General features: G+C 39.9%; 1 protein-coding gene across 1 annotated transcript in view; it reads right to left on the bottom strand.

Moving 5' to 3' along the window:
- Positions 1-11,432: 11,432 nt before the first annotated feature.
- Positions 11,433-15,567, bottom strand: part of negr1 (neuronal growth regulator 1) — a 147,693-nt gene continuing 143,558 nt past the window's right edge. Inside the window, exon 8 of the mRNA XM_073476796.1 lies at positions 11,433-11,533. Coding sequence (XP_073332897.1) covers positions 11,433-11,533 — 101 coding nt within the window. The remainder of the gene's footprint in view (positions 11,534-15,567) is intronic.

The following is a 15,567-nucleotide window of genomic DNA, read 5'->3' as shown; positions in this document are numbered from 1 at the left end:
CAGCACTCCTGAAAACTATGTTGTGAACTAAGATAGCGGCGTTTCCCCCGGCAGCATATGTAGATCTTAAGATATTCATACAAATTGTATGTACATATACACAGCCATGTTGGTGTTGTTTCTGGAACATCATAGTTAATGTTGTTGAAACTGACCTGTTGTTTTTGTAATGTCATAGTTTAGAAAAAAACAGAAATATACCCAAAGGGTATATTTTAACACAAACTATGTTTTCCCAAAGCTTGCCAAACTGGACAGAAAACTGAAAAGAAACAGACATTTTTAAGGGATCGTAGTGAAAAAACAACAAGTGAACTGTATAATATGTTCTAAACATGATTCAAACCCCTCAGTCTCCTGACTGAATTAAGTACCTAACCCACTCATCCACGACAGCTCGCTCCAGATGTCCATCTATTACAGAAAAGGTCAGTTTTCGATCGTAAGCTTGCCGTCATGTTTCTCTTTATATACAGCATCCTTGTTTGGGTCTTTCTTTCCATTGTTTTGTTGTTCAGAGTATTCAATTTCTTCACATTTGAAGCAACTTCATGTAACTTTTTTTCCCCTTACAATAACAGCTTCAGAATCATGTTGATGGTACAGCGTGTTGTAACAGGGTGAATAGTATCTCTGTCTCAGCCACTCCGCCCCCATCACTTGTTTCTGCACTATGTAACTTCAGTGAGAGGGTAGGGTCACAGCCAAATCTCACAAAATGCTAATTTCTACATAAAATCGCTTTAATAATAAAGTTGTGAGCCGGTAATCTTTGTTACCACAAGGAACATTACATGGTGCACCCCCTAGTATATGTTTAAAACGGTTTCTTTCTCAGCATGTATGGCGATGCATGTATGTCTTGCTTTTTTGGAGCCTGAGTATTTGGAGGAGAGGGAGGAGTTGGGGAGGATATCCTGAGGACACACCATGGTGGTGACTTGTCAATCAAAAGGTAGCCAAACCCCAAAAAAGATAGGGTTGTCCAGTAATCGGAAGGTCGCTGGTTTGATTCCATGGCCGCCCCGGCAAGTCCATTTAAACCCTCAGCATACCCTGCTTTATCTTCTATTTCGCTTTACAATAACAATAATTTACAACATTATGTCGTGCTGTGTCGAAGAAGACTTGAAACTAGTGATTGAGACCATAAACGCGTTAGGAAACTGCTTAGTGAAGTACTGAGTCAAGTGAGAATTATGTCATTTTCTCATAAGCTTACATACAACTGAAACCAGTGGATTCGCCCCATGCTGGCCAGTACGCAGCATGCAGGCACGTTTAAGGCACTTTTGCCTCGGCTACAGTCAGTGATGATTTCATTGTACCACAAGACAGAGGTGGGGTGAGGTTGGTAGCTTATCGTAGAGAAGAGTTTGTATTGAGGTTATTAACGTTTTGGGACTTTGTGGATACGTTCATTAGAAATGTTTCTTCATTATTTGATAAAAAACTAATCCAGGAAAATGTATTAGCGTTGTAAATTAGCAGTATATACATGTAATTTCTAGGGAACAGGGTTGTTAAATGACGTATTTGTATTAAATAGAGAGACATTTTAAATACATTCAATGAATTCAAAGCAACAGATTAACAACAGAGATAACGTCAGCCGAGTGGCCATCCGGCTCGTCACAGTCGTCCTAATTGCCGCGTTAGAGCGGGGACACGCCTGAGACACAGGTCTCATTATTCTGACTTTTCATTTCACAAATACTCGGCAAGTTCTTTCTTCCCGACTTCAACTGCCGTCACTTATTGTTCTGTTTCTGAGCAGGGTAGTTCTGGATCATAAACTCCATCTCCTCACATTTGCATATTCTCTTCAGAGCCACAACGTCTGCACTCTCCTCAGTTGTCTCCTCAGGTGAGAGAGTAGGCCATCACATAAAAAAAGAAATGTTTCAGGCTGTGCCGACTGCGAGGACGCTACAATTAGGCGACGTGACCGCACCTGTTGTTTAAGTCTCTTGAATTTATGCGGCTCATTGTTGTGAGGTGCATTATCTCGACATCTCTGTGGGCTTTAATTATTGAAACACTTAAAAGAGTGTTGTAGAGTTCATCAGTGCTCTGTAGCACTCGACACAGGGCTGCCAAGAAAGAAACGAGGAAGTGGGCGGGGGGCAATTAGAGAGTGGAGCAGCTTCCACTCAACTCTCGTCCCAGAGGAATTCTGTCCTCACATTGTGGTTCCAGTCAATAATTCAGCCTCTGGATTTAACCATTTGTCACCGTATCAAACTTCCCGTTGCTGCTGTGACTGACTCGAGGAGAAGCTAGAAAAAAGGGCTGTCAGGGTGAAACGGTGCATCCAGGTCGGCTCATGACTGAAGAAACCACAGAATGTCAGAGGTGGAATCAGTTAGTCAAGGTGATACAACACGTTTCCTGATCTAAAGCCTCTGTACGCACATTATTTATCAGTACCTCCCATGACCCTCGCATATGACTGTTACATCAATGATTCATATCATCATCATATGTAACCCGTAGGTTCTGATCTGAAAATGCTGTGTTTAAAGACCTAATTCACTCGTTGGCCGTCGCAACTAGCTGTAATTAGTCCCCAGATGACTAATTTGCTGTAACAAGTAACGCGTCGTGTTACATTTGCAATTCAAGTAATCTGTTATTTAGTTGCATTTTCAAAGAAGTAATCCGTTACAGTAAGAAATTCGTCCCTTTTGTAGAAAATCCATGATGCATTCGCACAATTTCGGTTTCCCTCCGACTTCTTGGCAGGCAGTACGCAGCCACCTTCAGATGTATTGTGTCGGTGTGCAGGTGATGGCAGCTTCTGGTTCATCAGTCGCATGCTGAAACATGATTGTTTTCGCAGAGGCAGGTGCTAAAACTGTGTCTCGGTTCAGTTCGCTACCTGTCACATACCCTCGGTTTCTGTTTACTATCTTCAAAATAATGCAACCTTTTTCATTGCAGTTGAATTGCAAAAAAAACAAATAAATAAGAAAATGACACGTTGTATGAAAGTGTTAGGCCGTGTGCGCTCCTGCTCCTACTCAGTCTTGTGTTTTGTAGTCAAACAGAAGATTAGTAAAGAGCTTTGAAGAGGATATTGCGCCTGTCATCCCTGTTATTATCATCCTGCACAGTCACAGATTACTGGCCATAGAATATCTTATTCACTGTCGGTCACTGAGTCAGCACATTTAAAGGAAGACAAACAACATCTGGACAAAATATTCAGCAACATGCATGAAAGAATCGCAGAGTTTTCACTTGTGGTAACGGAGAAGTACCCTCACAAGTTCTCAGGAGATAACATATCATCATGAGTTACTTTTTAAAGGGAGTATTCTTGTAATGTAACTTTAAAAAGTAACGCCAGCCAACACTGCTGATGATGTCATAATTCACACAGTAAATGTGAAGTTTTTATCAGGTTGTTTTGGACACAAGGACAGTCTCTTTCTCTGTTTCTTTGTTTGTTTTTCGTCTCTGTAAGTTTATTCTTCCTTTTCCTCTTTGTTAAAATGTCTTGTATATCTGTTTCAGGCTTTGTCTCTACTTTCCTCATATCGCTGTCCTGCTGCAGAGGAAAGAAGTCCATACATGTTTTTTGATCGCTATCAACCTTCAGAGACTTCAAGATACGACTCTGCGTGAAAAGAATTTCCATTAAATGCAAATTTAAAAACCAATAAATCAAAGTGTTTTCATACATCAGGAGCTGTTTTGCTGCTGCACATGGGCCACACAAAGGAAATCACAAAGTATCTGCTCATTAAACAGACAACTTGGATATTTTTAGTCTGTAACATGAATAAATTATCCTATTCCAGAGCGGCTGGAGAGTGAGTACGTTCAGTCAAACCGCTTCCTCTTGAACACATATGAAAGCGTGACAGTGTTGTTGAGAGCGGTTGTAAAGGTCACATCAGTTCAACACAAACACAGTCTACAATTCCATCATCGACTGCCATTTATTAGTATCAAACCACTGCTACAAAATTACATCAAACATGATGAAAATGGGACTTGCATACGTGCTATACACAATGTAAGCTTTAAAGTAATTAAAGTACATGAATTTTCTTATTCCTGGACAAATATCAATATATATTTATATATATTATATATAGATATATCAATGCCACTTAAAGCCATATATATCATTCCAGTGATCTAGAGCCTATAAATGTACAACTATATCCCTGGTGGCTGACGGAGTAAACATTTCCCTTCCAGACTTCTCATCACATTATTTTTCAGCATGATGATTTGAAACAAAGAAAGAAAGAAACAAAAAAAAAAAACATAGCGAAAAATAAAAATTAGGATGTTCCCGTCAACCTTAAAATGTCCGCTCCCATTTTTTTGTAGAAAGAACAAAAATGGCATATTCAGATTACAGAAACAGAAGAAATGCTGCACCTCATACCTTGAACTCTACTGGAGGCCACTCCATTTAAACAAACACAACACTGAAGACACATTATGATGAACTGCTGCTACAAGGAACTGATTTATTGTGTCATTCAGTGTGCATAAAACAACGTGTAATCTGCCTTTTGAGGCGTGGAGACAAATACAATAGGATTACATTTACTGTCAGTCAAATGATGACATTTTCTCTCTGGCAAACCTCCGCTCACTCCTTCACGAAAAACTGACAACTGCCCCGGAGCTTCACGTGAAAACACTTTGCGGGGTGTGATTCAGTCATTCGGCGTCATGGAGAGACCTGGCTTAGATAGCTCGCTTTAAAACCCGGGCATTATCTCAGGCTCTGCATCATTGCCTGGCAACTTATTTTCCAGTTCAGTGGAAATAATGAGGGACAGGTTGACAAATTCTTGATGCAACCTCTTTTTAAAATAGCACGTCCCTGCCTACATTGGCAGCTGCCATACTATCAGAGGGATTTCAAAGAAAACGGAGAGAGTCAGAAATTACTCACTGTTTTGTACCAATTGAAATGTTTGTGAAAAAAAGTAAGAGGCCTATTTCAAAAACTTGATGTTTTTTTTTTCTTTTTCCATTTACAACTGAATGAAACTTGCCCAGAGATTGGTTATAGAGAAAGATTTTTTTTTCTCCTTCTGCCTGCTTTTGACAGGACGGGTTGCTTTTTTTCCTGCTGTGCAACAAACATATCTACCATACTGAATGCTAGCACTCAAGAAACAGAGGCTTTTTTCGATACTGGCAAATCAGTATGCTGCTCAGGAAAGTGGGATGGCGACTGCAGGAGCTAGGCAGCGGCGCCAGTGTGTAGCATGACACAATCTCCCAGTTAAAACTGACAAAGGCACAGGAAGGGTTTCATTAACCACAGGGTCAGGAGGAATCCCTGTCTCACAACTCCTCCACTCTCCTCTCCTGTTCGTGACGGCCACAGACGCCTTTGTGAAGAGCCGAACAAACAATGTGACACCGCAAATCCATAACCTAAAGTATACGCTGCCATATGGTACTGAGTGGTCAAATCACAATAATCTGTGAAGCATTATGTGTTGAAAACATACGCTGACAGGTTGAATAGTCTTAGTTATTAGTTTGTCTTTTAAGACTTTAAATGCCACTACAATATGTTGCCTCACCTCCCAACATCAGCTTTTGTTGGCAACACATTATCAGGATGTTTCCTTCAGTGACATCCATCCACATCATCTGCAAAATATTCCTTGTTTGTTTGTTTGTTTGTCTTTTTAACTGCAGCAGGAACATTTTTAGACAAGGTCAGGTACAGTTTGTCAATCACAGACAAGATTAATAAACAGGCCTGTCAAACACGTCCCTGCCAATACTAAAGAAGTGAAAACAAACAAGTGAGGCTAATTCAGCCAGAATTAAATGTTGGCATTTTTTACATCTCTGCAAACGACGGACACCTTCAAATTTTTCAATTTTATGTATCATATCAACATTTCTACAATGTCACGTTCATATTAGTTGTATATGAGCTGACATGGCGACATGACTGCTCGGTGAGACGGCTGCGCAGCAAGAAACCACTGTTTGAGGAGCCGCTTCAACATTTCGTACAAGCTGGAAATTTGTACTGGACATTTTTAACGAGACATCAGGACATTCTCCAGCCGCGTTTGTGGATACTGAATGGCAATATACAGAAATGTAAAGTTTCAACATATCCATGGTTTGCAGAAACGTACATTACAAACATTTATCATGGCAGTCAGGTTGGGATTATTCATCCATCCAGTTTGACTTGATAAAGATCATTTGAACCCTGCTTCCGTTTCCTTGGATGATAAATACACACTATTACATTGAACTTTCACTACGCATTGATCAGTGTTGTTATAATAATGATGACATTTAACTATGGTTTTATCTGCTATTCTACTTGGGGGTTATATTGTCAGAATAATTTAATGATGTGTCATGACACCACTTGTCTTCAATTAGATATTTATATGATATCTGCGACCTATGTGGAGCGCTTCAGTTTCCTATGTTGAGATATCGATTGGTTGGTTGATGCTATAAATAGCCAATGAAGAGAATATTATAGAGTGAGCAATAATTTCATACATTTTTATGTTTTTAACAGCTAAATTACTTCAGCTTGTTGTGGCAATAATGCTCTAAATGAGGGTTATGATTGATAAAATACTTTAAAGGCACATGTAGTACAATACTTGTCCCCCTCTGAGAGTTTAAACAGCTGTTGTTTCATGATGCAACAAATCCAATCTTTGTAATAAACGTCTTCAAACAGGACAGTATGATTCTGATACGTGAAGGGGTGAGAAGAGGAGGACGAGGATGCTTTGGAATGGGGAACTTAAAAATTCTGGGTGGGGATTGTGGGACCGTAATGATACGCGCCGGCATGAATATTTAAAATCCTCTTATCTTAAATTTAAAAGTGGAGGGATTTTTTTCCCTGCGCTGTCAGCTGGGAGCGCGAGGTGAGGCAGTGATCTCTGCAGGTGGGTGGCGTGGCCTCTTTTCAGCCTGCACATCGACACGACTTTTTCAACTGAACTTTTAAGAGGTGGGTCACACGACAACTGTGGATGTTTTAGCCGAGAGTGTATATTCAGGTCATAGTATACTCAAAAGCCTTGTGCTGACGGGGAAAAGAGAGAAGTAATATTGATAGACCCCAGATGCATTATGGGACAGGCTGAGCGAGCGTGAGTGATTAATGTTTGTAAATATCTCCAGATCATATACACTGAGCGACACACTCCAGTCAATAATGATGATGCAGTGCAAACTGTGGGCAATCCTATGTACTGTGGCATCTGGCCATCTGGGCTCAGGAGGATTTATACTGAGTTTGAGGGCAGAGGGGAGGGGATCAAATATGCATGATACTGCAAAATTAAGATGACTCAATAAATCAAGCTACACTGAACAAAAAGAGAATACTCACAGAATTGTCTGAGCCAGGGTTGTAGAGTACAGGGTTCAAAAGGGCCTGTTGTCACTTATAGGGGGCAATACACAAAACTGTAAAAGCCTTACACCGTGTAAATGCTCAAGCATAATGTTAAGATTATGTGAGAATTGATATAAGAGATAATCTCAGACGTATAGCTTTGTTTCCTTTGAACAAAACAGGGTGATCATGTTCACTCCTTTATTTCCCTTTGTTATCACTTCTACAGAGAGCAAATGTCAGTAGAGTGGCTGAGGACAGCTACTTCATGACTGCAGGTACCAGAAAAACAGGCACTCTTTGGATCCAAGGACATGTCATGAGAACAAAAAAGAAGAGAGAGGTTAGACCTGTACTTTCCTTTTTGATCAATGAGTCATAACCAGAAAATACCGAGGCACACTGCTGTGCAAAAATTAAAACACCTTTGAATGCTTGGTACTTTCTGGTTGAACCTCTCTCTCTTCTTTTTGGGCCACCTAAAATCCCTTTTCATGATGCTAATCACAACATAGAAGTGGATGTGTATTTATTGGTGACCACCCAGTCTACTTCTGATAACAGTGACAAAGATCTGGTAAGTCACGTATTAAAAGCTGAAGATACCAGATATCATCTAAACTGATCCAGTTGTGAAGTTAGCTAACGTTAGCTATTGAAACGTGAGTTTTAGCTAACGTAACTTCACCGACTCAGTGATATTTTCACTCATTTTCAAAGATCCCGATTTAGGTCAAAATATCAAATCAAAATATTAATGTGTGATGTACTGACGATTATTCATTATATGCTGGTTTTAGCTGTCGGTCAGCACTTGACTGCTGTCTCTAACGTACCATCATTTAGCTGAGCAGACAGGCATGTTTATTTTTGTAGTTTAGTTAACAAGACGACAGAATAAATGCTAATTTGCCGTTGTCATGATGGCGCTTTCAAACTGTCCCGGTGCTACTGACAACCCCTTTGAGTGCCCATTAACTCAGATATGGGTTTATATTGAACATGAAGACTTTTATTGCAAATAATAGTGATTTGATAAAAGGGACTTGTTAATACCATTATTCAAGAATAATGAACATCCAGTACATTTCATATGGAATACTAGCATGGTCTTAACTGCTTAGACAAGCAACCAACAGAACTCCAGACTGTCACCAATGTGCCACAAAAATCATCATGACTCTGAAAAGCAGTTGTTTTAGTTTATCAGCAAAGTTGATTCAAATAAATCACAAACAAACATAGCCTGGTGGTCTGTAGGAGGTATGTATTTTTAGACCAGATTTAAGAACCAAACGTTTGGAATAAAAGAAACTGGTTCCATTCATAAAAAGTGTGAATATCTGTAAAATGGCCACCTCAAAAACACAGGTTAACTTTGACATGCAGCACAACCATACTCTCTGCACATCGTCAAACACGCGAGTGTGTGAAAACTATGACTACACACTGGCTCTAAAGATCAAAAGGTATCCTATTTTCTCCAAATATACACACATTGATTCTGTTCTATAATACTGTTATATTGGTTCACACCCTCTCTTTTTCAAAAAGTAGGTAATTTGATTGCAAACGTTCATTTTAATGTACTCGTCTGACAAAAAATCAACAACAGTTATGGCATCTAAATGAACCCGACAACATTATAAACTATGCCATACTGTGCCTCATTCAAATAAATGTCACATATCCAGTTTTACATGTTTCAAATCTATTTTTTTTTATACATTGTTTTCATAAAGGAAGAGAATAAATATACTTCTGACCCATTTTCATTATACCTTAACATTTAAACAAGATCATATGGTGCAGTATTTTCATAATTTGTAAAACAAGCTGATAACAATTTCAGTACAAACAATAAAAGAAAAATAAATGTTCAGCAGACCTTAAAACAAATCATCACAAAACGTAAAAGTAATAACAGTGTTTGTGCTTTAAGTCTTTTAACTGCGATGGCTATTTCTCTATAGGTTTGCAGTTACAAGTTCATGTGAAAATACTGTGTGAATTCGGGTACTGTCAGTCCCTCGATGGCGGGACAAAATATAACATCCATCCAAATCCAAAAAAGAGTTTCAAACATGATAACCTGTACGACAAATACTGCATTTTTATCCGATGCAACTGGCTTACTTGAAAATACCTGTGAGAGCCGTACAGTAGGTTGATAATTGTTTGTTTTTATACTGAATATAATGCCTAATTTGAAAGATAAGTCAGCTATATGTTCATGAACATTCAATAATCAGTAATGTCTAACAAATGAGCTATTTCTTATTGTCTGGAAGTGTCTTTTTAAAGGAGGTTCATTTAATGTTTATGGTACTATTAAGGCATTACAGTACAGTATCTCTGTTTACACCATGGGTTGGTGAAAATGCCAAACATGTAAAAAATTAAACCTTTACAATAACGTTGTTTTTGAGCCTTGATATTGTTGATTTCAGAGAACGAAAAAGCCACATTGTTTTATTAAACAACCTCTTGATTTAATTTATTCTCAACTCTGCTGGACGTTCACAATAAAATGGACTCATCTTGGAGGAGCTGCTAGCACCTTAGGCCATGTTTGTAGTGATGAGCCTGTTCATAAGTTTTAATTTGTGTTCTGTTGTTCATAATTAACATGAGAAGGTCTCAGATCGGAGCCAAAGCAGGTTTCATTGCTGTTCTTTTCTCACAAAATCTTAAGTTACATGGCATTTGGCTCTCTTTGACTTCCTTTATCTGTTAACTGGCACAATGAAGTAGATATATTTACTGTTAAAAGACTGTAATATACTTAAGTATTGAATTGTCTGTAAGGGAAAACAGGCCAAAACAATGCAGAATGCTGCTTTCCCAGAATCCATTATCCAAGAATCATGCCAACAGTTGAAGCCAAAAACTTCAAGCCATCTACAGTGTGCAGCTGTGGGTTTTCTTATGATCAGTACTGTAGGTACACAACACAATCAAAGACAAACCCTTTGCTCAGACGCCCACTGGAAGTGGCATGTTTTTAAGAACTGCATCTTTAAGAGAAAAGCTTAAAACAGTTGATCTTGGGCTCTGCTTTTTCTTCTCAACTGCAACGGTTCGTTGCAACATTCACGTATGTGGACTCACTGAAAGAAAAGCATGGAGTATATACTGTAGTATTTATATTTTCAAGAAAAATGTAAACAAAGGGCAGCGATGTTCCTCCCTCAATACTGTACAAAGTCATGGACTGTGTTAATGTTCTTGGTCGAATGAGAAAAGCTGGTCCCACTTGAAACAAAAGCCTACACTATATTAAAATATAAAGATACGATACAGTATACTTTGCTACTTTGACGGCTGCCTGATCAAATCTGTGAGGCAGGCATAGTAACTGAAGGACCCATTTCAGAATACAACAAAGCACACCTTCAACACTGTTCATCCATCTATTGAGTAATCATGACAATACAGGTCCTGAAAAAGCCCTGCCTTTTATGTTCTTTTGTTTTTTTTTCTGTTTTTTCTGTATTTTTTAAGCACACTCCATAATCTGAATTTGTATTATTAGGAATCTAAATGTCTTTCCTTTGTTCAACAACCCATAATACATTCATTACAACATTGGTATGGTAATTCTGTGTACTGAGAGACTTGGCACAATTGCGTCTTTTTAGCCATGTACAAAAACTGATGAAAATGTCAATTTTGCGCCATCGCCTCCCAGAGAAAGAGGCATGAAAGTATAACTCATTTGGGAAGTTTGGGAGCTTTTTGATATGAGTGGAGGTGGAGTGGGGGGGGGGGGGGGGGGGGGGGGGGGGCTGAGCACTGATTCACAAGGTCAATCAATGAGAAAAGAAGATAGGAAATAATAATAATTAAAAAAAACATCATAGTATTTACATGACATAAAATTTCACCAAAAAGCAAAGAGAAAAAAAAAAAAAGTTCCCCACACAAAGTAACGCTGATTATTTCCCCCTAACGGCTTTTCAACAAACTGTACCAGATGTGATTCCAGCCATCAGCAATGTCAAAAAGGATTCATAAATGCTCTCCACAGTCATTGTGTCTGGGCTGGCCTCTGCTAGTACACGCTGATGAAGGAGGAGAGAGCCAGGACCAGGTATCGGCAGGCCAGCGGGACGTACGCGCTTCCTGTGCTCCCATAGGGTGCAGTGTTGGGCGCTGTGGGCAAGGAAACAAGAGAAGCTCTGATTAGTTGTGATTGCACTTTCACTCAGCAACACCCAGCATTTGAAAACCCACAGTCAGCTTAGTATGGTGCTTCCAAATGAGACCCCAAAAACTGCAATTACTGTAGCACAGCCACTATTTTAGGTTGTCTTCTCTATTTGTAAGAGAATCTCATACTTCACGACCCTGCTGCTGCTCCGTATTCTGAACAGTGTGGAAGAAGTTCACTGATCCTGTACTGTGGAAGAACCAACACCACAATGTAAAAGTACTTTTTATCAGAAAAATATACTTTAAGTATCAAAATTAAAACACATATTATTATATATTACATTATTATAATGTTAATACTAATTGGTACTACACTCGTCGCTGGTTGACGTGGATATAGTTTCAACTCTTATGTACAGTCAAGTGATTTACTCCACTGGTTCCCAACCTGGGTATCAGCACAGGATAATAGGAGAGGTCATTAGATGATTAATCAGGTCAAATCATTATTTATGACCTGACTCAGGAAGTGGAGGGGATGGTGGTGGAGTAAAGATAGGCAATATGGCTGCTGAGCCAGTGATCACAGGTCAAAAGATTGCATTTCAACATTTGTAAGCGTGACACCACAGGATAATTTAAGGCAAACTTTGGGACAATATCCAGCTGTGTTCGTGACGACAAAATCAGGTGCTTTTACTGAGCCCCTGGGACATCTCCTGCCATGTTTGTAGCAACCAAAACAGGAATTTTAAGCTAAACCTGATTTTTTCCGAACCCTAACCAAGTGGTTTTTGTGCCTTAACCTAACAAGAGCATAAGCGCAGCGTTGTCACAACATAAAATTGAAAATTGGAAGGAAAGTAAAGTTTCAACACATCAGTGGCTTGCAGAAAGTATACTTCATATCATATAAACAATCATATAAACACAAAAGTTTGTAGTGAGGTAAGAGAAGAGGGGAATAAACTAAAATCTAAAATGCTACTCATATTTGTATTCATTTATTGGAATATTCTCTAACTTTTAGTTTGTTTTGTGAAATATATGACAGTTTTACCTTTTGGCTCATCAAACAGTTATTTGATAAAAACCCTCAGGGAAGTTTAGACGGAAAGTCACTCTTTAGTTGAATTTTCTACTTTTATCTTCACATTTTGTGCAACTTTACTTTTTAAAAAAGATGTCTAGGAAATTGTTAAAAAGCTGTGAAGTTCTCAGCTGCTCCAACAGCCGAGGCATGCGTAAACTTCGGGAAAAAAACTGGTTGCGAAATAGTCAACTGCCCCTGTCAGAGACCATACACTTTACATACATTTCGGTGTGATGCAGAGGACCAAGATGATCAAGAATATTATAATTATTGTTGATGAATGATTTTATTGGAATTTTGACCCCCTATGAGTGACCAGTAGTCAGCATTTTGTTGCTCATTGCCAGGCGATTAATGAAATCATCTTGAGCACCTAAAAATAATTTTTTTTTACTAATGTAACTGGTCTGTAATGATTAAATGCAGATCTAGACTGATGATGCAAGCTAGCTGGTACGGTAATGTTAGTATACTACACAGTACTTTATCACTTGAAATGTGTTGGATGGTCAAATTCATTCACTATTACTCGATTATCTGTCAAGTACCAAAGTACCTTCATCAGTAACTGGGGGCCACTGGCTCACATCTTCAGTCCAACTAGCCACACTGCTATTGCTGCCAGCAGCAGACACTGAGTCACTACGACTTGCCACCGCAGTAACGGCGCCGCCACTAGATGGCGCAACACACAAATGAGTCGCAAGATTACTATAAAATACACTGGAATAGAAATACTAAACTAGAGTCTCATCCAAACTGTAGTGCTTGATTAAATGTACTCCATTACTCGCCACCACCATTCTAAAATATTCTAAAATAGTTTTCATTTTCTTGCTGTGTGACAAAACATTTATTCTCTCTTTCCCATATTTCATATTAGTGTTTAAAAAAAGCCATCAGTGGAGAAGAAGAGAGTAGATGAGGTCTTTTCTTCACTTTCCTATCGAAGGCGCCTTTGTTTTGTGCTGTTTGTGTTCCTCTGACCAGCGGACAGCCACAGTAATATGAACAGGTCTCTCTGGAGAGCTGCGTCAGGCAGGCAGAGAGGGAGAGGGCAGCCTTTCATTTGGAGGGGCTACTGTGCCTCAATGCAGACACACTCTTTTAGCTTGTAGCTCAATAAAGCACACCTCACAGGCTGCAAAACATGCTCTCCCTCAGCACCCACACATACACACATATAGACTGTATGTACAGGTCACATGCACCTGCACACATGCACACAATCACACGCACAGACGCACACGCACAGACGCACACACACACACACACACACACACACACACACACAGAACACAGCGAGGCAGTGCAAACAGCCTCTGCTCTACCAGGGGAAATCATGTGGTGCACAGCCCATATCAGCAGGGTGCCTCTATTTACACGGCCATGTAATTAGTTCACAATGTAACTCCTATGATGTGGACCTCACGTTGCACAAACACATCGAGCAAAGTACATAACCACACACACACACGCAATCGTGAACAAGTAAAGACCATTTCTTCACGTGTTTCTGAGGTTAGGAACGTCTCAAAAAGGATCGTTAAAGAGGAGGATTGTTATCCCACCGTGCTGTTTTTATTGTGGGATGTGTAATTATTCAATAATACCCGTGCTGGTTGTCATTAGAGTGGCATATGGCTGTTGGTGTGTGTTCAAATAAATACAATGGCGCAGAGATTGATCTTTTTTACCAACATAATAGCTCGTTGGTGACAATTTTAACAGGAGATGCCAGGGAGAGTAAAAAAAAAAAAAAAAACCCATCCCATCATCACCTGACACAGTGCTTTTTTCACCTGATATTTTCAAGCATTATTTGTCGGCACTGAAGTTGTTTACCTATTAGAGTGAAAACTATAGCTCCGCTGACGGACGAAAAAAGGGGAAAAAAAGGAAATAGAGGAGCACAAATGGCTGCAAATTTGGATGATGTGTGTGTTAGATGCATGGCTGGCCTGTGTGAACTGTAGCCCTCTTCTTCTTTCTCCTCGTCTCTGCCTTTCTATCTTTGTCTCCCCCTTTTCTCCCTCATTCTCTCTCTTTGTATCCCTCCCTCCTCTCTCTCTTCTCCTATCCAAAGTACAGGATAATGACACAGTTTTCCTGGGCTGTGAGAGCGAGCCGAGAAATGGTAACCATAGCAACAACAGCTCCTGTCCTGCTCAGCCGGCCCACTGTTGCCGGAGCCTGAGTGCGCTGCATTGTGCTAGCCACGCTAGCAAAATCATGTATGTGTGTGTGTACGTGTGTGTGTGTGTGGCTGTGGGTGGGGAATAGGCAGATGTCACTATTTCCAGTCTTTAGATTCTCATCTGATCAGTGTCAGCGTAGTTTGTGGCTCAGAATGCTGCAGTAATCACATTAATATCTTGTACACAACTGCTTTTCATGCAGCAGTTCAGGGAGCTCACAAGGTAATTACTAGATCTGTGCTATGACTAATGTTGACTGGGCTGGAGAGCGTAACAATAAAGCCCTCAGTGCTTCAGGAAGGGGAGTGTTAAGTGAGGTTGGGGGATAGTCAGTATTACTGGGTTCCTGCCTCCTCAGAGTATTTGATTTTGGGCTTGTTTAATGTCTCCCTGTGTCACTGCGAAAAGCAGGGGCCTCTATTGTTTTGACTGTGTGGGTTGTAACTTGCCATTTTAATTAACTCCCCAACCAGGAACTGCCTGCAACACCATTACTCTGCTTATTAACATGAAGGAGAAAAAGACAGACAGACAGAAAGCGAGCGCAAAAGAAAGACAGATACGGGGGAGAAGAAGGGGGAATCAAAGGAAGAGCTGGGGAAAAAAGACAGTGATTGAAAGGGGTGCGAGAGCGAGGCTGCAGCAGCAGTGGACAGGAGGGAGAGGAAGAGGAAGAGGAGGGGGGGCTCTGACTGAGCTATACCTCTTTGGGGTTTGAATTTAATTGCCATGTACATCAGCGC

The sequence above is a fragment of the Pagrus major genome, chromosome 11 (assembly GCF_040436345.1).
Source record: "Pagrus major chromosome 11, Pma_NU_1.0".
NCBI lineage: Eukaryota > Metazoa > Chordata > Actinopteri > Spariformes > Sparidae > Pagrus > Pagrus major.
Note: the sequence above shows the minus strand (reverse complement) of the source record. Positions and strands in the feature narration are given on the sequence as shown.